The sequence below is a fragment of the Dendropsophus ebraccatus genome, chromosome 15 (assembly GCF_027789765.1).
Source record: "Dendropsophus ebraccatus isolate aDenEbr1 chromosome 15, aDenEbr1.pat, whole genome shotgun sequence".
In the NCBI taxonomy this organism is placed as follows: Eukaryota; Metazoa; Chordata; class Amphibia; order Anura; family Hylidae; genus Dendropsophus; species Dendropsophus ebraccatus.
This window is the reverse complement of record NC_091468.1, coordinates 68,351,694-68,378,992: the sequence shown is the minus strand read 5'-3', so window position 1 is coordinate 68,378,992 and position 27,299 is coordinate 68,351,694. Positions and strand designations below refer to the sequence as shown.

Sequence of the window (27,299 nt, the reverse complement as noted above, 5' to 3'; positions counted from 1 at the left end):
CTTCTGCCCCCCAGCAAAACTACAATTCCCATCATGCCCGGACAGCCAAAGCCCATAGGTGATAGCAGCAGTCTGCTGTTGCCGCTCCTATTACATGGAGCGACGAAAGCAGATCATTGCTCTCCACGTCGTTTGTGTTTCAACATGTTGAAAGACAATAGTCAGTCGACTTCGTTCATGTTTGCAGATCATTGCCTTTTATTACACAAAGCAATAATCGGCCGATAATTGCTTCATGTTATAGGGCCTTTAGACTATGTTTGGTCTATTTAACTGAATGGGCGTGCCAGGAGTATGTTGCTGAATACGGCAGGATACCTTTTTGACAGGTTGTCAGTAGTAAACAAACGGACCCCAGCACCCGTCAATTGACTCCTGATGGCTGGAGAAGTTGGAGGCAGCTTTAGGGAGTCCTGGAAAACATGGATACAGCCACAGGCCATAGACTATATCCATGCCCGTGTTTTCCACGGGTCGTTTAAAGGAGCAATATTGTTCGTATTCGGCCGATATCGGCAGCTACGAACGATATTCGTCCCGTGGAATAGAGTGCAACGATCAGCCGACATCGTTCATGTCGGCTGATCGTTGCAGTCGCTTGTTTTTCAACATGTTGAAAAACAAGCGACTGATATAGCAGCGATCTGCTGCCGTCGCTCCGTTGAATAGGAGCATCGGCAGCAGACGCTGCTATATCGTATGGGCTGCCCGGACGATCAGCGATCCCCCGGGCAGCCCCCCCGCAGCTCCCCGCCGCCCCCTCCCGCACTCACCCGCTCGCTGCCGCCGCGTTGAATAGCGGCGGCAGCGAGCGGGGAACGAGGAGCAAACGAGCGCTAATAGCGCTCGTTTGCTCCTCCAAACGACTCGTGGAATAGGGGCATTAGGCCTTCATCCAACTTCTCCAGCCACCAGGAGTCAGTTGCCGAGTGCCGGGGCTTGGCCAAACCCAAAGATTCAGTAAGTTTACTCATCTTTAATTGTCAACATGGTGACATGCTTAAAATGTGATATGAATGAGTCCTTACTGGTGGTATGTATAGATGTACTCTAGGATAGCTATACAGTCATCAATCATTTTTACAATATTAGGCTATGTTCCTTCTATGTGACTATGGGCTGTCATTTATCAGGGAAAGGCAGCTGTCTGTCGATAATGGCAGCCACATTTTCGCCCGTCATTATCAATAGAGGGCTGGGCTGCTCTTCGCCGCTAAATGGCAGCAATTTGAAATCATTGAGTAAAAAGTTCCCTATTATTTTTATTCTCTTGTGTTAGTTGTCCCATCTGTACAGTGAAATGACTTATTATCTTGCTTCATATTCTTTACGGTTCTATACCAGGCGTTCTTTAGTGAGAAAGGCTGCTACCAATTGTGTGAGAAGAGGTTACGCCTTATCGAAGAGCTCTGCTTGAAACTACAAGAGAGCGACCCTGTAAAGGGAGCGTATGAAAGCACCAGAGGGCTGCTGAAGGATCTGAAAGCTCAGATTGATGGTACACACCTAAAACTTATGGAACATCCTGACAAGTGGAAAGATTTCAGGATCAGGTAACATACTGAATGGGGAATTATGGGCCTTTCAGTTGTTCAGTATAAGGCTGTGTTCACATTATGTATAAACAGCGGCCGCTGTTTGTAGTGGACATTTGGGTCTGCCTGCAAAACATTGTATGAACAGAGCAGAACAACGGCCGTTGTTCTTGTACAGTTCAATGCAGTGCATTATTTTAAGGCAATAACTGATGTTTTAATCGCCAACTATGGCCGTTCTTGTCTTAAAAGATGCATTTTTGACATCTCTCACATATCAAAGGTTTTTTTATGACCGTGACCATTTTAATGCAGTCAAGAAAAATTAAAAAAGTAATTTAACTGCGACATGAGAACACGGCCTAATTTAAATACATGTTTTATTATTTTAATAGTAATAATAATGCTGGATATTTTTGCCCCTATCTGTTCTGGTTATTTGTAGATGAAATTAGTTTTTCCTGTATGTTTAGTAGTTGTTATTTGATGATTGTTTTTTTTTGTTTTTTTTACATCTTGTATTATTATAATAGCTAGTGTCATGTATATAAAGAACCGGCTGTCAGTATGACCTCTCTCCTATTTACTCTCTAGGTTATTGGCATTATCAGATTGGCTGGTGGCAAAAGAGAAGCAGTTGAAACAAATTAAAAGTGAAATTACTGAAGTTTCTAAGTTTGAGCAGATGAAATCCTCAGTACAGGTGATACAGATAGTTCTTGACTTTTTCCTGTGATTTACTGGATTTATTTCCCTGTGAGATACAAGAAAATGTATTAGGATTCTCACCTACAGGGGCAAAAATAGGTCCAAACAAGGTTTTTGCAGTTTACAGCTCCCATTAACTTCAATGGCAAGGTACATAAAACAGCACTAAAAAAAAACAGTGCAAAAAAAAAGGGACATTACACGTCTGCTTTCAGTGCAGCTCTTTTCAGAGCTGTTTTTGAATGTGATCATTGAGCTGTTTTTCTTTTAGAACATTTGTCAAATTTACCATGATACACACTAGGTGATGCATATCAACACACCCCTACCTCCCTGGCTTCAGCACTGGGGTCCGCTGCTCCGGTTCTGGGTCCTGTTCCTTGCCCAGGAACCGGAGCAGAGGATAGCGGACCCCAGCACTGGAACCGGGGAGGTAGGCATCTGTTATGTTCAGCCAGCTCCTCCCCAGATGTTTTCAAAAAATGTCTGATCCCGGATTTCTCCTTTAAAACCAGTATACTTCTATGCTGGTCTTATATAAAGCCCTGCCCTTATTTCCCTCACCAAATGTCTTATAAAATGGTTAAAAACAACTAGAATCCAACAACCTCACTGTTTTAATTGTTTTTAACCATTTTTTTGTCTCTTGCATTTATATGAATAAAATAGTTTTTCTTGCTTCAGATGATTAGTGAGGTGCAGTCCATTCTTTTTCAATCCCCTTTTTTCTGATTTGTACATGTTGTTTGAGTGGTTAGGGCTAGCACTCCCACACATACCTGGGTGTCGCATATATATAGTATTAAGAGGCGCACAGCTCTTAGTAAAATTGGCGAGATCTGTGTCTGTCGCAGGACCTGCGCAGAAATCTGCACCTGCTCCGAATCAGGTGTAGATTTCTGCATGGTGTAAATTATGATAAGTTAGGTGCAGGAGGTGACCGCCTGCCCCCGTTCACCCGTCTAGACACTTGTAAGGTACAAACACGTCTCAAACATGCAAAATACTGTATCTGGTGCATGGCCTGTATGCCCGTTCTTTGGCACTGTATTAGCTCATAATGTACAGCGGTGACTCTTTTAGTAATGTTATTCCAATGGTTATAGAATATCAGACGTGATGCAGTAAAACAGAAGGATGAGGTTGGATATCTGAAGGAAAGGCTGAGTGCACTCATGGTGGTTTCAGCTGAAACGGAAGTGAAGAAACAAGAGATGAATCTATCCAGAGCGTCTACTGATCTGAAAGTGCTGCTGGACTCTCTCAGCGAGGTAAGTCATACACCAGTAACAATGTCATGAGATTAAAGTTCAATGTCAAGCAGGATTGGCTAAAGATCCACTAAATTTCATGGTGCTCGGAGCAATGAGGCAAAACCTCAACCAAATAGAAATATTAGGAAAGGCTCGGCACTCACAATTCTTCTCTTGCAATCGATCTCTTTTTATTCCATCACGCAATATACCTTGTACAGACGGGACGCTTTTCGGCCCTCCGATGCCTTTGTCAGTTCACAATTTGACAAGGGCATTGGACGACGTTAAGAGAATTTTGGTAACGCCAAAGGTAGAAGAAGCCTCTAACTGTACTAGAGATGAGTGCAGCTCAAGCATGTCCGAGTCCGACCGTTCAGCATTTGAATACTGGTGGCTGAAGAAGTTAGATGCATCCCTAGAAAGTCCTGAAAACTTTGATGCAGCTATAGGTTTTCCTGGCCTCCCGAGGGCTGCATCTAACTTCTTCAGCCACCAGTATTCAGATGCTGAACGATCTGACCCGGAACATGCTAGAGTTGCACTCATCTCTAATCTGGACACAAGAAAATTCATTGGTTGCAAAATATCCAACACTGTTAGGTCTGATCTCACAGCAACCTGATTCTTACTTTGCAGGCTGACAAGATCCTAAATACTGTTGGAGATTGTGTTCAGTACAAAGCAGAAGTAACAAACGTGCTGAGTGAGATCCTGACTGGTTCTAGGGATGTTCAGTCAGAAGCGGAGAAGATACTGAACATGGAAAGCTTTGAGGAGGCCCAGGAGCTGCTGCTTCATTATGAGGTATACACGTATAGCAAGAAACAAACAACAAATCTCTACAATAACCTATTGGTTACAGTTCTTGTCTCACACCAGTCCTGCTAGAACAGGGGTAGGAAACCTTGGCTCTCCAGCTGTAGCAAAACTACAACTCCCATCATGCCTGGACAGCCAAAGCTTTAGCTTTGGCTGTCCAGACATGATGGGAGTTGTAGTTTTACAACAGCTGGAGATCCAAGGTTCCCTGGTCCTGTCCTAGTAGTTTTGCAGATAAAATTGTAAGTGATAAGGAAGTCATTCACCATAATACACAGAACGATAGTCGTTAGTTACGATCCCAATTACAATAGTTCGTATATTCTAGTCTTTGAACGTTCATAGGTAGAATCCAACTGTGTGTACATACATTGAAAGACGTGCGAGCGATTAGTGAAGGGTTAACGATGATTATATGCTCGGCTCAAAAGATGAGATCAACCGCACATGTACGAATTTTCGCTAGTCGTTTGATCGTTGCCTTCATACACATGGAAAGATTATCGCTTAAATTCAAACCAATTTATTTAAAGATTTTTCACGTGATAATCTTTCTGTAATAAGGCCCTTAAAGAAAATGACTTATTGTATAAACAATGGGGGAGATTTATCAGACATGCTGTAAAGTGAGACTGGCTCAGTTGCCCCTAGCAACCAATCATATTTCACCTCACCTTATTCCTCACAAACTCTTTGGAAAATGAAAGGTGGAATCTGATTGGTTGCCGGGGATGACTGAGCCAGTTTCACTTTACACCATGTTTGATAAATCTCCTCCAATGTTTTTATATTGACATATTTTTTAAGAATTTTTTTTACATTTTATCTAATTTTCCATTCTCTATCTATATTATAAAATAATCCTGATATTTAGCAGTTTTCATTCTCACCACTGGGGCTAAAATTAAGTTTAGACTTCCTCTTGTGTCTGGGATAAGAGGAGGCTGCTGTAAAGTGATCTGTACAGCATTGTAGTGTCATGTGACACCAGTATAAAGAGGAGACAATAGCAGCTCTCTGTGGAATGACCTCTTCACAGGTCACAGAGCATGCTCAGTAATGTCTCACATTTATCTCATGGGGACAGAGTCTGTCTATTGTTGTCTATGTCCATGAGTCTTGCTGGAAAGCATGTCACTAAATGCTCTTAAGAACAGCCCAGGGAAGATGGCCTCCCCTGTAACAATGTATAAAAGTGAAATAAAAAAATTAGTCAGAAAATAGAAACAGATTAGAATAAAAGTTTTAGTATCTGATTCTAATCAGTAAAAGAAAATTGAGGTGACACATCCCTTTAATCTCACCTTCTGTACTTCCTGCCACCACCCAGTTCCCTGCTGATGGTGGACACCCCTTTCTGTTGACATCTCAGCCAATCACAGGCCACGGTGAAGTCACCTCTCCCTCTCCCCAGGCAGTCATTAGCTGAGCATGCCCTTCATTATTTTTAAAGGAGACCAGGAAATAGTGAGCGAAGGGCACAGGACACCGGTGGGAATGGCAATGATGTGGGATGGATTGTAGGTGTGGACTGTTAAAACTTTTTTAGCCCATACTTCAATACCCCTAGAAGTGTTTTTCTGGCAAAGCTAAAGCCATCAGGCCCCTGCAAGGAAAAAGAGCAGCTACACGCAGCGGTCACCAGGTGATTGACGGAATTAGATCACTTGGACCTGTAGGGCTCTCATCTAGGATCTTATTAACTTAAATTATTTCCCTCACTAAGTCAGAACTCCTATTCATATCATGGCAGGAAAAGATAAAGAAAATCCAATTAAAGAAGGAGGATGTCCAAGTCCAGATCGCTCAGGCCAAACAGTTACAGGTGGAGAAAGGATTGTCCAGAGATGTTCAAGAGGATTTTACAAGGATGGAAAGTGAACTGGACAAAGTGGCAACGGAGATGATAAAGCAGAAAGAAAGCTTAACGGTGAGTATCAGTGTATTAGTATATGTTCTATATAATGCAGAGCCTGTAGAGGATTCAGAAACAAGGAGTATTCCAGGCTAAGCAATGGATGGATTGCTACTAGGATAGGTCATCACTTTGCTGATCAATGAGGGCTCCCTACAGACTATAAGAACAAGTGGACCCCCCACCTAATTCATCAGGCGAGTGGGAGATACAGTAGGCATACAACACAGAGAAGGGGCCCATGTTGGTCAGTTTGAACAGAGAAGATGTATAACATTGATGTAAGCATAGAAGAATAACAAAAACTGCGACATGTATGTATTAAATGATGGTTTATAGCAGCCGTATGTCCTTGCTTACTATGGTCAGCTCAAGACAACTATACTTCCATATACCACTATATATCCAAGCCACCCCTGGGTCTGACTCTTGTCACTCAGCACCTGGTAGTTTTTAACTTTCTCCATGTGTTTTATTTAAAAGGATACAATGCAGAACTGGGAACAGATAGAAACCGGCAAGAAATCCATTGCCCAGAACCTGAAGCAGATGGGGCCCACACTGGAACAGCCTTTGAACTTTGGGACATTGGAAAACTTGTCATCTGAACTTGAGGAGGCAAAGGTAGGAGACCAGTCATGGTGCTGCGTGGATATATGTCGTCCTAGCTGACTTTGTGTTGGGTTCGGTTTTAGTGTTTTTTTTGTAGATTGTGTTCAGGAGACTTGACCATTTGTTCTCTTTCCAGGTCGTATGCAAACAGAGTGAAGATCTATCAGTCCAAGCAGAAAACCTGGTTCAGAAATCGTCTGATATTAAGCTAGGGAATAAGGGCAAGCGCCACCTGCAGGAGACAACAAGGACTCTCCAAGACAACGTGAAGCATGTTAAAGAGACTCTTGCTGAAAAGTATGTATGTCTAATGGGGAATATTACAGGACCTACACCATGGCTCTTATTCCTACAGGATCATTCTGGCTCTCAAATATTGACATGGCATGTAGTACAGAGGATATGCTGTAATTTTAGCAGTTGCTAATACCAAAGCAGAAGTGGATCTTATAGGAGAAGCTTTAGAGATGAGCAAACCTGGAGCAGCTGGAGTCGATCCGAACCCGAACTTTCGGCATTTGATTAGCGGTGGCTGCTGAAGTTGGATAAAGCCCTAAGGCTATGTGGAAATCATGGATATAGTCATTGGCTGTATCCATGTTTTCCAGACAATCTTAGAGCTTTATCCAAGTTCTGCAGCCCCCGCTAATCAAATGCCAAAAGTTCGGGTTCGGATGGACTCGAACCCGAACCCGGTTCGCTCATCTGTAAAAAGCTTCCTTTTATAGATCCATGTTTTGATAATAAAAAAAAACAGAGACTGTGTCAAAACTGCAATATAATATTAATATTCCTTTGTATAAATACATATGTTTTTATTTTTCTTTAGCATCAAGAAAATGGAGCTGGCTAAGGATACGTGGCAGAGGTTTGAGCAGCACTTTGAGGACCATTCCACTTGGATGTCAGAAATAGAAAAGGAACTCAATGATCTTGAGCTGTCTGATATTTCCCCGGAGCTCCAAGTTGCCCGCATCCAGGTGAATGTTCATGCTGTTATATTGCCTAAATGTTACTGTAAGCATTGCTCCTGCTTTTTAGTATCAACCAGTATTATTTAGAAGAGGGTATTGTAAAATTAAAAAAAAAAAATTAACATTACTGAGGCTGTGTTCACACTACGTTTTTGCAATCTGTTTTTTTTTTTTTTAATCAGTTTGTCATCTGTTTTTTTGCAAAAAAACGGATTGAAAAAACATAGTGTGAACCCAGCCTAACCTGTTAAATTTCCTGTCACTCCTTGATCCAGTGGCGCCCACCATTCTTTCCTTTTCTGGAGCGATGATGCATAAGCATGTGAGTACTGCAGCAATTCAGTGGATGCATTGGTCCTGTGGTGGATGCGGTGACTGCACTGTGTTATATCAGCCCAGCATCACTGCTGAAGCTTGTGATTGGCTGCAGAGGTCACATGGATGTATAGCATGTCATCACTACAGACAAACTGTCATGGTATCAGCGATGAAGTGGCGAGAGGTTTAAAGGGGTGCCAGAAAAACACAAGAAATCTCAAGCTCCCAGAACTTATCAGCTGCTGTATGTCCTGCAAGAAGTGGTGTATTTTCTCCAGTCTGACACAGTGCTCTCTGCTGCCACCTTTGTCCATGTCAGGAACTGTCCATAACAGTAGCAAATCCTCCTAGAAAACCTCTCCTGCTATGGACAGAACAAACTAGACAGAAAGTAATCCATTTTAAATATTTCTCTTTTTTTCCGTGTTATATTGAAGCTGTAACAAGCTGATACATAACAACTACCTTGTAATATTATTTTAAAGGAAATCTTGAAGCGTCTGCAGAGTAAATTAAATGCAGTAAAAGATCTCGAGGACCAGAGCCAGACATTTGGTGAATTTATAAGCTCTGCGGAGATGGCTCGGATGAAAGCCAAACTATCACAGATGGTCAAGTATTGGGACGGGCTGCAAGAACACGCACATCGACTGGAAGAAAGTATTCTGGGCATTGCCGAACAGCAACAGAAGTTTGAAGACACAATTAAACAGGTGAATAAGAGCAAAGACTTATGGGAGGATTCAACATTCCCTGCACCGACAAAAAAAACATTGATGCACAGATAATTTATGCAATTTTTCCTGTTGGTGTAAGGACCGATAAATTCCCCATTTGTACAGAACAAAATCTTAAAGCATTACTTTCATTTTAAAAAATATTGACATGTCTAAAGTTTTGAATGGTCAGCGTCTGAGCACTGAGACTTCACTGATCACTACATGTAGCAGGAAGAAGTGTACAGTTCTGTGCTTCACCCCCAGACTCATCACTTAATCCTCCTTATTGTGGGAGACAGGCTTCATTGTAAGTCCTAAGAGCCTGTCTGCTTCCTTGTAGAATAACTGTGCGCTGTCTCCATTAGAGATGGGCACAGTTCGTAGACGCTCGTGTCCGATCGTTCAGCATTTGAATACCAGAGGCTGAAGAAGTTGGATGCAGCCCTAGGGAGTTCCAGAAAAAAATGTATACCGCCTCTAGCCTTGTTTTCCCTGACTCCCTAGGGCCGTATCCATCTTTCTCAGCCAATGAGTGATCAGACTCGAGTGTGTAGGAATCGCACTCATCTCTAATCGCCGGCCAACTCAGGCCTTGCTGGGTGATGCTACTATTTATTTGTTATTTATAGTGAGATGTTTAGTAAGAATGCTGATGCCCCTTGGTAATGACGTTAACCTTCACCTTAAGATTGTAGAATTATTGCGGCATAGTCATACGATTTCCTATGTATTCATATTTTTAGTGATTTTTCAGACTCTCAGACTAAATGAAAAGAAGTGTGAGACTATAACATGTATTGGCTTTTTTACAGATTCAGACTTCCTTAGAAAATATCGAGGCGACTTTGGCTCTTCCTGTTAACAACTGTTCTTCAGCAGCAGAAACATACAAAGTCCTTCACTCCCATCAGGTAATCTGGCGGAACGGCAATTTGTTTAATTTCATTACAGTTTAAGGTGATCTTCCCAATACGGGATCACGGCTGGGAAAGGCGTCCGTCTCGTAATATCAATGACTGAAAATAATGATCATTATTTATGGCTGTCAATTTTAGGGGGCGGCTGCCTTCCCCCACTATGATCCCAGCCTCAGGATGACTGTTTGTGGAATAACATTACAATGGAATGTGCTTAGAATAGTAAGCAATAGTAATAATGTGTGCACACATAACCTAAAATGGGGACCTAATACTGTGTGCACACACAACCTAAAATGGGGACCTAATACTGTGTGCACACACAACCTAAAATGGGGACCTAATACTGTGTGCACACACAACCTAAAATGGAGACCTAATACTGTGTGCGCACATAACCTATAATGGGGACCTGATACTGTGTGCACACAACCTCAAATGGGGACCTAAAATTGTGTGCGCACATAACTTAAAATGGGGACCTAAAATTGTGTGCGCACACAACCTAAAATGGGGACCAAGTGCTGTGCACACATAACCTAAAATGGGGACCTAAAACTGTGTACGCATAACCTAAAATGGGGACCTAAAACTGTGTGCGCGCATAACCTAAAATGAGGACCAAGTACTGTGTGCACACACAACCTAAAATGGGGACCTAATACTGTGTGCACACATAACCTAAAATGGGGACCTAATACTGTGTGCGCACATAACCTAAAATGGGGACCAAGTACTGTGCGCACATAACCTAAAATGGGGACCTAATACTGTGTGCACACATAACCTAAAATGGGGACCTAATACTGTGTGCGCACATAACCTAAAATGGGGACCAAGTACTGTGCGCACATAACCTAAAATGGGGACCTAATACTGTGTGCGCACATAACCTAAAATGGGGACCTAATACTGTGTGCACACATAACCTAAAATGGGGACCTAATACTGTGTGCACACAACCTAAAATGGGGACCTAATACTGTGTGCGCACATAACCTATAATGGGGACCTAATACTGTGTGCGCACATAACCTATAATGGGGACCTAATACTGTGTGTGCCCATAACCTGAAATGGGGACCTAAAACTGTGTGCACACATAACCTAAAATGGGGACCAAGTACTGTGCACACACAACCTAAAATGGGGATCTAATACTGTGTGCGCACATAACCTATAATGGGGACCTAATACTGTGTGCGCACATAACCTATAATGGGGACCTAATACTGTGTGTGCACATAACCTGAAATGGGGACCTAATACTGTGTGCGCACATAACCTAAAATGGGGACCTAATACTGTGTGGGCACATAACCTGAAATGGGGACCTAATACTGTGTGCACACATAACCTATAATGGGGACCTGATACTGTGTGGGCACATAACCTGAAATGGGGACCTAATATTGTGTGGGCACATCTGTTGCCTTTCTCATTGGGCTTATGTGTTTTTCATCCTAAGGATCTATGTCATGACATTGAAATGTTGAAGAACAATATCCATTCTCTAAGTGCCGGAAGTCGCAAACTCACTAACAAGAGTAAAGCAGCACAGGCCATTTCCAACCTTCAATCCCGATTTGAGGCTGTGACTACAAAGGCTAAAGAAAGGCTCTCCTTGTTGGAGCAGTTGTTAGTCCATTGGCAGAGGTAAGATTCTGGAAAGTTATGTAACCCATAAAATAACTCAAGTTTAATATTCAAAGGGTTTGATGAGTTATCCTTACTTGTCCTCTATCCACAGGTAGGGAACAAGTATGAGATTGCAGGGGTCCGACCTCTGTGCCCCCTGGGGATCTCTAGAATGGCTGGTGGGTGACCTGCCGCTCTATTCATTCTCTATGGAGCCACTGGAGATATCCAAATAGATGACATGGAAGCTTCTGAGCATTCAGAAAAGCAACATGACCTCTTAAAGAGTTTTTTCCACTTTAACGATATAGGGCAGGGGTGTCAAACTCAGGCCCTCCAGCTGTTGCAAAACTACAAATTCCATCATGCCTGGACAGCCAAAGCTTTAGCTTTCGCTGTCCAGACATGATGAGCATTGTAGTTTCGTAACAGCTGGAGGGCCTGAGTTTGACACGTGTGATATAGGGCATATAAGAGATTGTGCAGGGGGGAGGCTCTTAGGGCCACTTTCCCAGTTGAATGGGGCAGCAAGTTGTGCCTGTACGCTGCTATTCCATTCATTTTCTTTGCAGCCCGGGTGCCACCCTTCCGGATCCCTGTTCTCAGCATTGCATAGGGTCTGTCCTCTTAGTTATGAATACAGTGGTTGTAGCATAACGTGTCACGCTGGTAAATTCCCTATTACTACATTTTCAGGTACTTATAAATAATTTACGTTTCACTTTCAGGCAAGAAAAGGAGTTTTCTTCTTTTGTGACCTGGCTTGATAGCACGGAAGCTTTGGTCAGTCCCCAGCAGGGACAGTTCTCTGCAGACAAAGCAAAGCTGGAGGCTGAAATGAAGTCACTTCAGGTATTGATGTTTTAAGCAATTCATCACAAATGTGAAATCCGTGTAGGTTCATGGCCATAGCTCTCAATAGCTGCAGATGTTGGTTTTCTTAGACCAGAATGAATGTCTTAATACATTACAACTAATAAAAAAAGACCCACAATTGATCAGGAATTAAAAATTACTGGTATTGGTCAGGACTGTGATAGGATTAACAGCGTTGTCCCTTTTTCTTTGCCAGGATCTGAACGCGGAGTTAACACAGTCTAAGAGATATACGGTTCTAGTCCAGTTGTGTGCTTCTTTATATGCGACATCCAATGAAAACAGTGTACAGCAAATGAGGGACCATCTGGAGAGACTGTCTGTCAGATGGAATACACTACCCGAAGCAGTTTTAAAACGGTATGTATTACTAAGCTCCCATGAACTCCTGCGTACTTGGATATACACCCCCGGTGCACCATACAAGCTTATTTCCATATTTACTTTGGATTTAATTTTTCATAAAAAAACAAAAGCAGTGCCAGAAAGTGTAGGTGTGTGTGGGAAGGGGGTGTGTGTGGTATCAACAGATTCCCCTTTAAATCACTTTAAACTTTATTCTGCAGAAAACCTCTTTAGGGTTCCTTCACACCTACCAGATCCACAACGGATCTCACGCTGAGAGTTTGCAGCGAGATCTGCGGATCCAGTTCCATTCATTTTTATAGAGAACATACTCGCAGCGGGATTGACATCCTGCTGGGAGTATGTGCTTTAACCCCCTATCGCCCGCAGCCTGTAGCCCCACCGCCAAGAGCATACATTACCTGCTCTGGCGACGTGGCTGAATGTCAGGCTTCCGGCTCCGGTCCCGCTCAGCCAATCAGTGCTGTTGTGCACTGATTGGCTGAGCGGGACCAGAGGATGTCAATCCCGCTGCGAGTATGTTCTCTATAGAAATGAATGGGTCTGGATCCGCAGCGGATCTCGGTGCAAACTCGCAGCGTGAGATCCGCTGCGGATCTGGTAGGTGTGAAGGCACCCTAAGGATATGTTCACACCTCAGATTTTTCTGAACCTCTCCCAATTTTAGCATAATATGTTTTCAGCAATACGTTTACTTGCTTTTACTGGACTTACACCCGTGAATTGCCAATATCTCTCTATCCTTCTGAAGATCCCTCAGTGTGGCTTACTATTCAGCAGAGCAATTAGTGCAATTCTTTTTTTGTAACTAATCTATTCACTAAAAGCCATTGTTTAGGAATATTACTTTAACATTTATAAAACTCTAATTCAGATATTACCAATCTTATTGCTGCCACTTTTCTTAGGATCGGTGTCATGGAAGCCATTCTAGGTGAACATCAGAAGTTTGACGACTTGTTGTTAGAATTTTCCCTCTGGATTAAGCAATTCCTTAAAGACCTTCAGGAAGCTGCTGAAATAAGCGCGTCCGATCACGAGGCTGCTCTTCTATTAAATCAGGTATCCTTGCTGTATCAGCTGCTAGAGTTACCACTGTTTATTTGTATTTTTGCCTAAAAGACACTTTCATCATATATAATAAAAAGAGATGAGCGCAACTCAAGGCATTTAAATCCCGCGGCTGAAGAAGTTGGATGCAGCCCTAGGGAGTCCTGGCAAACATGGATACAGCCTGTGGCCTATGTCTGTGTCCAAGTTTTCTAGGACTCCTTAGAGCTGCACATAACTTCTTCAGCCACCAGTATTCAAATGACAAATGATCATCAATTTTATGTTCATTTTTCAATGCATCTAATATTTTTTTTTTCTTATTTCTCCCAGAACCATATAGCAAAAGTGAGAACACAGCAGAAAGAAATGGATCATTTGAAGGATCAACTCGCCAGGTTGTGCACTTTAACCATTCCAAATGATCACTGTGCGTTGGAGGGAAGGGTGGAAGACTGCGTACAGTTATACGAAGAAGCAATTCAAGTCACCGAGCGACGTCAAGAATCCCTCTCCAAGTTAGGCTCCTTCTTACAAATGCACCATGAATCTCTGACTGTCCTCTGTACGGTAAAAGAAACAGTAGACGGAGCGAGCAGTCTGGATAAGGAGAGATCCGAGTCTCTGGAGAAGGAGATCAGTGGAGTGGCTCAGGATATTGATGCATTGACAGCTCTGTCTGTAGGACTAGATACAGCTCTTACCAAAGCACAGTACCATCTAAAGAACCCCACTTCTGAGCAGAGGACCTCCTGCAGAGCTCTGGCAGATAACCTTAATACCGAGCTGGAGAAAGTTCAGAAGTGTCTGGGAACCAAACGCAGTGAAGCGGAAGCTCTTGGGGCGCTCTGGAAATCGTTCATAGATTGTAGAGAGAAATTGCTAAAGACAGTCGAAGATATTGAAGAAAAGGCGGACAGCGAAGAGATGAAAGAGGCAACGTTACCGGCCCTTCAGCAAAGGTGGGGACGCAGCATGATTGTTTCTGTTGTCATTATTATGCTGTAAGGGACACAGAGCAACGATATGTACTGTATATCTACAGCCTTTGCTAACGATTATCGAGCTGTGTGATAGCCTCAGTAAACGAGTGCCAATTTAGCAGATCATCGCTCACTTACAGTACTGATAGGACTGTCTATTACAGCCCAAATACTGTCAATGCATCAGACTTACAAATCTACAGCAGATCCGAGCTGGAGTCTTCCATAATTTACCCCAGCTTTTATAAAATTGTTATAAGGAGCCCAGGAAAGCGAAAAGTCACAAATTTTGCTCAAAAATGTAATTTGCTAAGTATTCCTATATGTTTGATTACAGGTTAAAGTTTTTCAATGAACTGGAGGAAGAAATGAACTCTTACCAACATGAGAAACAGTGGCTTATGGATAAAGCAAAGCAGATCGCCCAGAAGGATTTATCCAAGGCTGCAGAAGCCGATAAAGAGCTGAATGGTCTGATCATGACTTGGGAAGACACAAACAAGCTGATAAGTGAAAGGTAAGGAACTGGGGGCCTCCTACAAACCAGCTCATTTTTATTAAAATACGTAGTTAGTTAAAGGCCATTTTCTCACTATGGGAACGTGCTGTCATTTAGCGATGAACGGCGTACGTCTATTCATAAGGACGGCCAAAGAATCGTTATTTCGTTATTTTCTGCTGTCATTATCTATAGACGGACGCCTTTCCCTGCTAAAATCCCATAGTGGGAACATAGCCCCAAACTGCAAGCAGTAAAGGGGGTTGTATATTATTATTATTATTATTATTATTATTATTACTCTAATTATTATTATCATCATCCTCATCCACTCAGGACAGTGGAAGGGAATGACTGTACGATGCATTTTTACAGTCACAATAGTGACATTTTAAGTTACACAAAGATCAGTCTGACTCTTCCTAACAATATTAGATGGGACCTTCCACAGGACAAGATTATAACTTGATATTTAAAGAAAAAAACACAGTGTGACCTCAACTGTGGCTGATCAGCTCTGCTCTCTTCTTACTTCCCATGGTTGTAAGGAGTCTTAGGGTCCTTTTACACAGCCTGATGTGGGGCTGTATAGGGACACAAATGAGCGCTGATCATCGTTTGTTTGCAGTGCCTTTACACAGCACAATATATTGAGCGACCAGACTGCACAAACGATGCTTTTATTGTTTGTGTGGCCATGGAAACTGACAGACCGGAAATGCATATGCATACTGCCAGCTCTCGTCCTGCCATCGCTGTAACTACTGACTGCTGCCTCCCCTGCTCCAGAATGGCTGACAGTGTTTTCCTGCTCCTCAGGGGGTCGCTGTCACTTTTACACAGGCTGGGTATCAGCCAAAGGAGTGTTTCTAATAGCAAAATAATAATAAAAGAGAGATGGAGATTACTGGAATTCTAAACATTTTTTTGTTTGTTTTTTTAGTCAAGAACAATGCTTGGTCCTTATTGATCTAATGAAAGAATATGAACATCTGAGGTCTTCTATTACAAGACTTATAGAGAATGCAGAAAATATGATAACAATTAAATTGACTTTAAAAGACCAGGAAGATATCCGGCGTGCCATTGCAAAGGTAAGTATAACAAAGATAAAAGATGGGGATAAGATCTCTGATGGAGATAGGATGACACCTGTCCCACAAGCTGTGAGGCCCGGGGAATAGAGCCCCCGTAGGGACCTGACTAGAACTTTGCTTTTATTCAATTACTTAAAAAGTGTGCTGGGAAAATTACCAAAAATATTAAAAACACATACTCCAGTTCTCGTGCACAGGTGCGCCAAATTTTTTTTTTATATATGCGTTATTGTCACTGATTATGTGTATAATATATCTGGAGCACTAGAGGAAGCAATTTAAAATAAAAAAAATATATAGCCCCTTCAAGGGGGAAGGGGCGATGTGTGTGTGTGTTTTTAATTGCTCCCCCTAGTGCTCCAGATATATTGTACACATAATCAGGGACAATAACTGATATACAAAAAACAAACAAGTTTATGATATTGGGGAAATCCTGGTCGATTATATAAAAGAGAGGGGGGAGGAGGGGATGGTCTGTAGTCCTTCAGCTATGGTAAGTGCTGTCTTTATCATTTACATCACTGATACAACTTTCTTTGCTTTTAAAGCACGAATCGGCTAAGAATGAATTGAATGAAAACCAGAAAGAGCTGGACGACTTCACCAACAAAGGGAAACACTTGTTAGTGGAGCTTAAACGAATCCACGGCTGTGATTCCCGGCCAGTGAAAAAAGACATGGACTACTATGTGGATCAATGGCTCGACGTAAGAAGCGTTTATCATATGTTAAATTATTTATACTGCTGTTACTTTTCAGGGCCTCGCATTGTTGTAAAGCTCTGATGGTGTTTTTGAAAAAAAAAATGTAAAAAAAAAATCATTCTGCAATATGTTTGGCTTTGGTAAGGCTGGACACTCACGGGCATTATATTTTAGTGGGAGATATATAAGTTCTTCCCTAGTATTTCTCAAATTCTTTTGTAGAAGGGGCCTGACACTTAAGTCTCTTCATCTAAGGCCCTATTATACAGGACGATTATTGTGTGAAAAATCGTTACAGCGTTCAAATTTAAACGATAATCGTTTTGCGTAAATGCAGTCAACAATCAAACGACCAATGAGAAATCGTTCATGTGCTGTTGAGCGTTGATTTTGTTCTGACACCAAAATCATTGTTGGTTGTTCCCTAATTGTTCAGTTTGATTCCACATGGTTCCTTCACATGTTAATACAGCGTTTCTCTGAAAATAAGCCCTAGCTTGATTTAGCGGGGTTTTTAGAGTCTGTTCGAAATATAAGCCCTACTCCAAAAGTAAGCCCTGGTTACTGTCAGCGCCTCCAGCCCTGGGTTATGTTATGTGACATCACTGACATCATGGAGATGGAGAATAGGCATGACGTAGTTCCAAACCGTTCTGGACAAGTGCTCTATTACCTCCCGCTATGGCAGGGTAAAATCCGCTCACCCGCTTCTAAGTCCTGCTCCAAATACCTTCCTCCCCATTCTGCAAAATAGATTTGCTCATCTTTTACTAGTATACTGTATACAGTAGGTAACATTAGTAGGTGCATTTATACCCTCAGATGACTGGAGTTAGCTACTCCATGAGGTACAAGAAAGGACGTGGACATGGAAGACTCCTAGGACAAAAAAATCTTACTGCTTTCTGCTCCTTAGTCGATTTTTTTCAGAGAATAGAATAATAGAAGAGACTGTCTTCTTTTTGAAGAAACACGGTATATCCTATATTATAACCCAACAACACACTATGTGCAGGGGCATAACTAGAAATGGCTGGGCCTCATAGCAAACTTTTAATTGGTCCCCCTCCCTGACTGACTACAAACCTGTCAGGTGTAGTCATAACCTTTAACATTAGCTGCAAATATTTGTCAGGAGAGGTTACAGTTAAAGGGACATTTGCAGCACCCAGGAGGCCCACTCAGCCACTGGGTGCAGCAAATGATGGCAGCTCAGGGGGCCCATTGTATTGCAGGAGTTGGCCATGGTGGGTCCCATAGCAGTTACTATGCAGCTATGGTGATAGCTACGCATTTGACTATGTGAAAGTCCTAAACGATATCTGTATACCAAACATATATGGCTTGGCCGCCTGACAGTGACTTGCTGTATCATTATCACTGATAGCGTGTACAAAGAATTGTATACTGGGATCTAACATGCTATGTGGCTAACAATGGTTTTAACAGGTGCTGGAGAGAGCTGATGAAAACCTGGAAAGACTAAGCGTGAGCTTATCCTTATGGGAAAACATTTTGAGCATAAATGATGAAATTGATGGATGGTCAAGCAGTTCCATTTCCCAGATGAGTGACAATATCACCAACCTAAACAGCAGCCAGCAGATGAAGGCTTGTCTAGAAGAATTTCAGGTGTGTACTAAGTTATGTATTACCTCAAATGGCACGAAACCTAAAAATGATTTAACCGGTAGGACCCTCACCCATAGTATATACAGTCAGCCTGAAGAAGATTCTCCATGTTTCTGGCTGAGCTTTACAAGGGATGTTTCTGATCTCCCAATGTAAGTGGGGGAAGACGTGTGCAGTAGCCGATTGCCAAACAGACAGATGAGATAGGATAGAATTAAAAGAGAAGACAACATTAAGGCTATGTTCACACAATTTAAAAATAAGTACAAATACAAAACAACAGCCATTAATAATGTTCATATTCATAAATAACGGACGTCATTTTGCAACAACCACCTTTTATTTGCACTTATTTCTACATTGTGTGAACATAGCCAAAAGGGAATCTGTCTCTAGGTTTAGGCTGCCTTATATGAGGGCAACACGAATTATTGGCAGAAATGCTGAACATGCACATAATGGAGAGGACTACTTATTGTCCATGTTATTCAGGAGGAGATCTCTGGATCAGCTGCACAGAACAATGTTAGTGATACAACATTCTGTTCAGCTTCTCTGTCACTAGTTTATGCTACACTTAGATAGGACAGCAATAACCTACTGACAGAGTCTCTTTAAGGCATGATTCATCAGACTTAATAGTTTTCTACATATAGTGCCCCGTTACATTATATAATGCTTGGTGTTTTTTATATCATATAATAGTGGGTCCCATCATTGTATGTGACTAGAGATGAGCGAACCGGGTTCGGGTTTGAGTCGATCCGAACCCGAACGTTCGGCATTTGATTAGCTGCGGCTGCTGAACTTGGATAAAGCTCTAAGGTTGTTTGGAAAACATGGATACAGCCAATGACTATATCCATGTTTTCCACATAGCCTTAGGGCTTTATCCAACTTCAGCAGCCACCGCTAATCAAATGCCGATCGTTCGGGTTTGGATGGACTCGAACCCGAACCCGGTTCGCTCATCTCTATATGTGACGTTTAATCCCTGAGCTTTATGGACACTACTCACGTAGCTCACGTGTACATGGAGGAGTTCAGTCTCTGTAAGACCCATGCTACATACTGATTTATTACTTTACATACTGGCTGTTAAGTAATAAATCGTGGCAGAATGGTCCCATGAAACTTAGTTTCTGCAATAGTAGAAGTTAGCATTAAACAACGGCCGTTCTTCTTTTTGGTATCGGGGAGTTCTATCTGCTCATTAGACTCCGAATGTAACAGGCTACGCTGGAAAAAATTCTTCTTCATTTACTCACTCCTCCCAGCTGGGGAGCGTGGTTTGGCTCTGAATCAAGGCATCTCTGGAAAACGGTTTAACTTATTTTTATTCTTTGTCGCCATTTTCTCTCCCGGGAAAAATTCAGACTGAAGTTGCGTCTAAAGGGCAAAAGCTGGGAGAGTTTCACTCCAAGATTAATGAACTGAAAGATCTGACCAGGAGCCAGGAGCCCCCCGCCGAGCTGCAGGTAACTGTTATACATCTGATATCATTACATGGAACATAGGCCCTCCAGCTGTTACAGAACTACAACTCCCATCATGCCTGAACAATCAAAGCTTTAGCCTTAGCTATCCAGGCATGATAGGAATTGTAGTTTTGCAACAGCTGCAGGGCCCGAGTTTGACCCCCCCCCTGACAATAGAGGGTTTAGATATTGGGAAGAAGTGGGTTGTATGCTGCTCAGGTCCAGGTCTAACAATAGTCGCATGACATAAATACGACCGCAGTTCTGGGACGTAAATTACTTTATAATGAAGAACCGTATTCAGATGAAGTCCTGTGTGTTAGTTAAGGAAGAATTTTGTGAAATCTGTAAACTTCATTCATTCATGCTAAGGTCACAGGTCATATGGGTGACATTGTGGATTCTTGTTCTCCTCAGTGGGTAACATCAGACATGACCACATGGGGGGGTTCATCTTGCTGCATATTCATTCATATAATCCGTCTTCCATTGTTTAGATAACTGTGCAGGAAATATACTAATGCTAGACAATGGTTCTTCTAGGTTTTCTGTCCAGTCTGGCACAGTGCTCTCTGCTGCCACCTCTGTCCATGTCAGGAACTTTCCACAGCAGTAACAAATCCCCATAGAAAACCTCTCCTGCTCTGGACAGTTCCTGACATGGACAGAGGCGGCAGCAGAGAGCACTGTGTCAGACTGGAGAGAATACACCACTTCCTGCAGACAGCTGATAAGTATTAAAAGACTAAATATTTTTTTGTAGAAAAACTTACAAAGCTGTATGACTTTCTGACACAAGTTAATTCAAAAACAATTATTTTTCACCAGAGTACCCTTTTAAGGAGAAAAACATAGTCTCTACTTAGGGGGAGTACTACTTTAACAAGTCCCGCTTCTTAATATTAAATGTTTTGCATAGATGTGCTTGTCATATGAAGTTCTATGTATGCTTGTATCTCTAAGATCAGAAATGTGTACATGTATCCTGCTGATTCAGCAACTGGAGATTAAAGGGATACCTCCGAAAAATCTGTTTTCTTTAAATTTAACTGGTGTCAGAAAGTTATATAGATTTGTAATTTACTTCTATTTAAAAGATCTCCAGTCTTCCCATACTTATCAGCTGCTGTATGTCCTGCAGGGAGTGCTGTATTCTTTCCAGTGTGACACAGTGCTCTCTGCGGCCACCTCTGTCCGTGTCAGGAACTGTCCCGAGCAGCAGCAAATCCTTCTGCATGACATACAGCAGCTGATAAGTACTGTAAGACTGGATATTTTTAAATAGAAGCAAAAAAAAAAATCTGTATAACTTTCTGGCACCAGTTGATTTTTACCGGAGTGCCCCTTCAAAGGGAACTGGCTTACTTATCTGCACCCTCAAGATCCTTGGGGGCTCCTTATTGCCATCAGTGATGCAATGGATGTGCCCTATAAGTCATTGGTTGGAGGACCTTATTACAGAAGTGTTGTCCTTTTGCTTCCTTCTAGTTCATGGCAGCAGATTTAAAGCAGAAACTGGAACATGCTAAGGAAGTCTCCCAAGTGGCCAAAGTAACACTAGATGATTTTAGTGCTCAAAAAATGCAGCTGGAGACCTTCATTGAGCAGATGACAGACTGGCTGGGGAAAGTGGAAGAATCCGTTTTGAAATATGAAAATAGTCAAGAACCAGAAGACATGAAAAAATTGAAGGTGATACATTTTACCAATTCCCAGGTTTTTGTTAGCTTTCTACGTTGGCCGATGGCTCTGAGGTGTACATGGGTTTTGATTGTCTAGGAACCATTGAATTAAACATTGATTGTCTAGGAACCATTGAATTAAACATTGATTGTCTAGGAACCATTGAAGTGTAGAGCGTTCAGTGTGGAAATGGTATCATTGCTTTAAAGGGGAAATATTGGCAGGTTAGACGAATCTAACCTGCTCATATGTCCCTATTTGGGAGGAGACACAGAGGATGATGGGATTTCTCTTATCTTCCTCCTCTGTGCCGTTCTGGTGCAGTTAGTCGCGTGGCTCACGGTCCAATAAGACCATTAGGCGCACTGCCCCTTTCTAATGATAATCAATGGAGCGGGCCTGATCGTCACAGTAGTCCTGGACATTCATGAGAAGCAGAAAACTCCGCCCACCAGCTGCTGGCAGTTATCTATCCATTCTGTGTATAGGCAGTCACCTGTCAATCAGCAGCTGGAGGGCGGTGGAGGGGTGCGGCAAGAATCCTACTCTCCTGTATATTAGGAGAACGGTTGAATAGAATGATGTAAGTAATACACCAACCATTTCAGCATTTCTGTCACCCAGGTCAGACGTAGTGTATGTCAGGATTCAGGGTCAGAATTTGGCAAACAAGCAGGAATCATATACTGTAATGGATAATTTATGGGCAGAACCAAAAGGAACAGCAACAGTACAGGCATGATAGCGGGAAGGAACATGGACCGGGTCATGTGTAGGTAACCTGGCAGCTGTGCCTGCCGAGAAGAACAGTAAGCCAGAGAGAGTGGAGTGCCAGTGTTACAATACTTTTAGACAGTCCTTCCAATATGTATGGGTGGCTAGCGATTTAATGTTAAAGCAGATAAATTTAGTGCATGCACTCTTATAGAAGTGGTCCGTCTCACCCACGGGTACTGCGAACACGATCATACATAATGGATAGCATCACTTGTGTTCAGGGCCAGTATAAATTTATTCCATGCTAGTCTTGACAACCTTCACATTGACACTAAACACACAAGTGCTGCTTATCATCATCATCATCATCATCATCATCACACCGATGTTTAAGCAATAGTTCTGCAGAAGCTGTAAACAGTAAGACTTTCAGTGAATATGTTGTATTAAAACAAAAAACTTCTCAATGAATTGTAATGCAGGAAATCCAAAAAGAGCTCCAAACCCAGCAATCCAGCATTGATGCCACACAAGAGAACCTGAACACGCTGTGCCGACAGTTTAGGTCTACAGAACTGGAGGTCATTGGGGCAGCTGTGACCGCTCTGGTGAAGAAGTATGAAGCCACCAACCAGCTCTGCTACAAGACACAGGCCACTCTGCAAGAGAAGCTGGAAAAACAATTTATTGGTAACTATTTCTTAAATAAATGTCGAGCAGTAGTTAGGCTGGGTTCACACTGCTTTTTTTTGCAGTCCGTTTAACATATATGTTTTATGGAAAACAGAAGCTGACGCAGTTGTGTGCTTTCTGATTGGATCCATTTCTCTATTGACTTCTACTATATGAAAATTGATATTTTATTTTTTTATTCAAAAACGTGGTTGACCAGGTTATTGTGTATGTTGAAAGTAACTGTCTAAGAATGGATACATTAAACATACTGCAAAAACATAGTGTGAACCCAGCCTTAGTCTAGGTTACTTATATATAAAGACTATGGGGGAAATTTATCAAGGGCTTTGCATCTATTTTTAGGTGAATAATTGGATTTTTTGCCCATTTTTGATCCAAGTTCTATTTATGAACCAGTATTCAACAGTCGAACATTTTTTAGTTCTTTTTAATCCGCCTGTTTTGAATATTCACCCATAATCCGGGATTTGCACCCAATTTATGGTTTGAGACTTTTTAAAAAGTCGTAAAAACTGGTGGAGGCTTACGTCTGGTCAGTACCAGGTGAATTTGTTTGCCACTTTTTACTAAGGAGTATTTACTTGTCCATGCGACTTGTCCATAAATCACACACAATATATTGGAACAAAATAAACACCGACCTACATTAGAATAGTTGCACACATCTGACTTTTGATCTGTCAGATAAATCTCTCCCTAAGACTTCTTAGTAAATGTCCCCCACAGTCCTTTTTTGAAATGTTATTACTTTCCATTTTTCCTTTAGCTTATGCCAGCATTACCATATAGTATGCCAGCATTACCATATAGTATGCCAGCATTACCATATAGTATGACAGCAGGACCAGATAGTATGACAGCAGGACCACATAGTATGACAGCAGGACCAGATAGTATGACAGCAGGACCACATAGTATGACAGCATTACCATATAGTATGACAGCAGGACCAGATAGTATGACAGCAGGACCACATAGTATGCCAGCATTACCATATAGTATGCCAGCAGGACCACATAGTATGCCAGCAGGACCACATAGTATGCCAGCATTACCATATAGTATGACAGCAGGACCAGATAGTATGACAGCAGGACCACATAGTATGACAGCAGGACCAGATAGTATGCCAGCATTACCATATAGTATGACAGCAGGACCAGATAGTATGACAGCAGGACCACATAGTATGCCAGCATTACCATATAGTATGACAGCAGGACCAGATAGTATGCCAGCAGTAGTCTTCTTTGGGGCAATTTTGCTTTAGCTATACAATTGGACTAAAGAGCATCTGTGCCTGTGTTCCTCCTAGACATACCCTCTATTGCAGAAGGCTGCACCAGGACAAATGGATTTCTGGATAACAATAAACAATCTCGTTTGCAATTGTTTATTGTTAATCGTTAAAATCTACTTTGTCTAATAGGACCCTTACACGGCATGGCCACTACCCAAGGGTACATTCCGGTGCAGCGGCTCTACTGACCTGCTGACCAGGGCCAGCACTTTACGAACGCGGCGCCGAGGAGGAAGTTATATCTGTTACTTTTCTCCTCTGCGATGTTCCAGTGCTCTTAGCAGTGTAATCCTCAGTCTGCAGCACCGTGAAGAGCACTGCCTCGTCCCCATTATGCTGATCCAGCCCTCTCCATTGATTATCATTAGAAGGAGCGGGCTGACTCGCGCTCTGGGGGTGGGACAGTGCTCGGTGCCCCGGGAGCAATAGGTTGCTGTCAGCAGGTTAGATTCTTCTAGTTCCCCTTTTAAAATATTATATTTTATCTTATGCATCATTACAAGAATACAACAGAATACTGTAACATGTTGTAAATGTTTATTACTGCAGCCTCTATGGGTGAATTCGACGAATGGTTTGGGGAAATGAACAGAGGAGTTAAGGGCTCTTCGGATTGGTCAGGTGACAGCAAAACGTTAGAAGGAAAAATAAAACAGTTACAGGTAAAACAAACAAATGTAACAAATAAAATAAAATATCCATCCATTAGTGTTACAACGTGTAATAATATGATGTCCCAATGATTCATCCCAGGAAATACTGGACTCCATTGGTGAGGGCCAGCGCAAATTAGAAGCTGCCGCCGAAGAGGGAGAGAAGCTTTATTTCTGTTTGCCAAAGCCGATTGTGCTTAGTATTCAGGAAAGGATCTCAAAAGCAGAGAAAGAGTTCCAGAGCTTTAAGAAGCAATGTGTGAAGGACAAGCAGGCCCTGGAAGACTGTGTCTCTGAGCTTGGGAGGTGAGAACTAGCGTCGTTTAATGTCTGCATCTCTTCTAGCATGTGCGGTTTAAATGTGGTTATTGTGGTAAAATAAAATTTTTTAAAAACAACTCAATAATACCTATAGACCTATAATAGTACTGATCCGCAGACAAAGGCTCTATGCACGTGTCCGCAATTGTGTACAGAAAAAAGGATCAATGTATTTCAATGGCCCCATTCACACATCCGTAGTTGTGTACAGGGCTGTGATCCGTTCCGCAAAAAAAAGGACAGGCCCTAGTGCGACTGAAAGTCCTACAGGGACACACCAATAGAACCCTATGGAATTCCTATGTTTGCAAATGCGATCTGCAAAAACATGCATCTGCAAATAGTGACTAGATTATTATTAAACACACTTTTTCGGATCAGCAAAAAATATGAGTGCAATACGGATGGAATTTAGCGGATTGCTAATGAAAAATGGCAGCCTCGAATTTGCAGAGTAAAAAATATACTGACACATAATCCACGAACCCTACAGAGCATAAAGCATCTCCCAATATCATGTATCAATCTGATGCCAGGAGAGCCGAAAGTGTTTAAATCTTCACTGGACTGGACTAAAAAGTGGCAAGTGCTGCAGATTTCAGTGGATTATCTACAATGCTTCGTTTTCCACCAAATGGGAAACAAAATGGTTTGGCCCAAGCTTTCTTAGCTGTTTGAGGGTGTATGGCACCCCCAATCCTCTTCATTCCAGGGAACTCACAGGCTAAGTAGAGACTTCCATCCAGGTGGCTTCCTTAATTCTGAGTTTGTAGCTATCGTAGTTTGTGCCTATTTCTATCATTTAGGTTACATGTAGACTCATAGAACCTTAGTCCGGAATTTGGTGGTAAAACTTGTGTTCATAATAACAGTACAATGTGAGAAAGTGAGTGTAACAGGTGTGATTCCAATCAATAATGCATATTGATCTTTTCAGTTTTGAGGACCAACACAAAAAGCTAAGTATGTGGATTCACGAGCTTGAGGAGCGGATAAGGACAGAAACTCTTGGGGAGAGCAAACAACATATACCTGAGAAGAAAAGTGAGATGCATAAAGTGGAAATGTTCCTGGAGGAGCTGCTGGCAGCAAGGTGAGTACATAGAGGATATAGATATTGGGAAGGAAAATCCAAACCTAAGATGGGGTTTTAGTCTTTGATCAGGAATCGTGTAAGAACCACCCAATGGGATTAAAATAACGTGACTTTGACTTTGTGCTTTAGAGATTCTTTCGAGAAACTTTGCCAGCGAGCTCAAGCACTACACGAAGAAGGACGGGGAGATGGACAGGAGGTCCGCCTGTCCTCTCAGCTAAATACAAACTATCAGAATCTTGTAAAAATTCTAAAGGAGAAACTCCGCATTTGCCAGGTGGCTGTCCAAGAACATCAGATTTTTGAAGAAGCTTTGCAGACTACCTGGTCATGGTTGAAAGATATGCAGGACAAATTGTCTATGGCCGAAAGTACCGTGGGCAGTAAGAGTACGCTCGAAAGTCGTCTACAACAGGTCCAGGTAAAGATTTATGGGGATAATGAGATGATATGATGGCAGAATTGTGCATTTCTACAGTATACATCTTAGGACACAGTGTTTAAGAAAGCTTTATATTTCGTAGGAAATGCTCCTAGTGAAGGGAGAAGGAGAGGTCAAGCTGAACCTTGCAATTGGTAAAGGGGAACAGGCCCTGAAGAGCAGCAACATGGATGGACAGATGGTAATCAAGATGCAGCTACAGACATTGAAAGATGTCTGGGGTACTGTCAATAGTACAGCCTCAAGGTGTCTCAGGTAAGCTTTATTGACCATTATAACCAACATTAGCCAA

The 27,299-nt window shown here is 42.1% G+C and overlaps 1 protein-coding gene across 1 annotated transcript in view; it reads left to right on the top strand.

The window, feature by feature from the left end:
- SYNE1 (spectrin repeat containing nuclear envelope protein 1) overlaps positions 1-27,299 on the top strand; it is a 385,540-nt gene that overhangs the window by 216,444 nt on the left and 141,797 nt on the right. Inside the window, exons 26-52 of the mRNA XM_069955314.1 lie at positions 1,345-1,553; positions 2,130-2,238; positions 3,350-3,514; positions 4,136-4,303; positions 6,072-6,248; positions 6,717-6,857; positions 6,982-7,142; positions 7,675-7,825; positions 8,623-8,850; positions 9,669-9,767; positions 11,242-11,429; positions 12,140-12,263; positions 12,484-12,647; positions 13,562-13,715; positions 14,037-14,665; positions 15,024-15,203; positions 16,129-16,279; positions 16,834-16,992; positions 18,439-18,621; positions 19,998-20,099; positions 21,588-21,791; positions 22,982-23,189; positions 25,045-25,157; positions 25,249-25,454; positions 26,407-26,562; positions 26,695-26,986; positions 27,090-27,262. Coding sequence (XP_069811415.1) covers positions 1,345-1,553; positions 2,130-2,238; positions 3,350-3,514; positions 4,136-4,303; positions 6,072-6,248; positions 6,717-6,857; positions 6,982-7,142; positions 7,675-7,825; positions 8,623-8,850; positions 9,669-9,767; positions 11,242-11,429; positions 12,140-12,263; positions 12,484-12,647; positions 13,562-13,715; positions 14,037-14,665; positions 15,024-15,203; positions 16,129-16,279; positions 16,834-16,992; positions 18,439-18,621; positions 19,998-20,099; positions 21,588-21,791; positions 22,982-23,189; positions 25,045-25,157; positions 25,249-25,454; positions 26,407-26,562; positions 26,695-26,986; positions 27,090-27,262 — 4,994 coding nt within the window. The remainder of the gene's footprint in view (positions 1-1,344; positions 1,554-2,129; positions 2,239-3,349; positions 3,515-4,135; positions 4,304-6,071; positions 6,249-6,716; positions 6,858-6,981; positions 7,143-7,674; positions 7,826-8,622; positions 8,851-9,668; positions 9,768-11,241; positions 11,430-12,139; positions 12,264-12,483; positions 12,648-13,561; positions 13,716-14,036; positions 14,666-15,023; positions 15,204-16,128; positions 16,280-16,833; positions 16,993-18,438; positions 18,622-19,997; positions 20,100-21,587; positions 21,792-22,981; positions 23,190-25,044; positions 25,158-25,248; positions 25,455-26,406; positions 26,563-26,694; positions 26,987-27,089; positions 27,263-27,299) is intronic.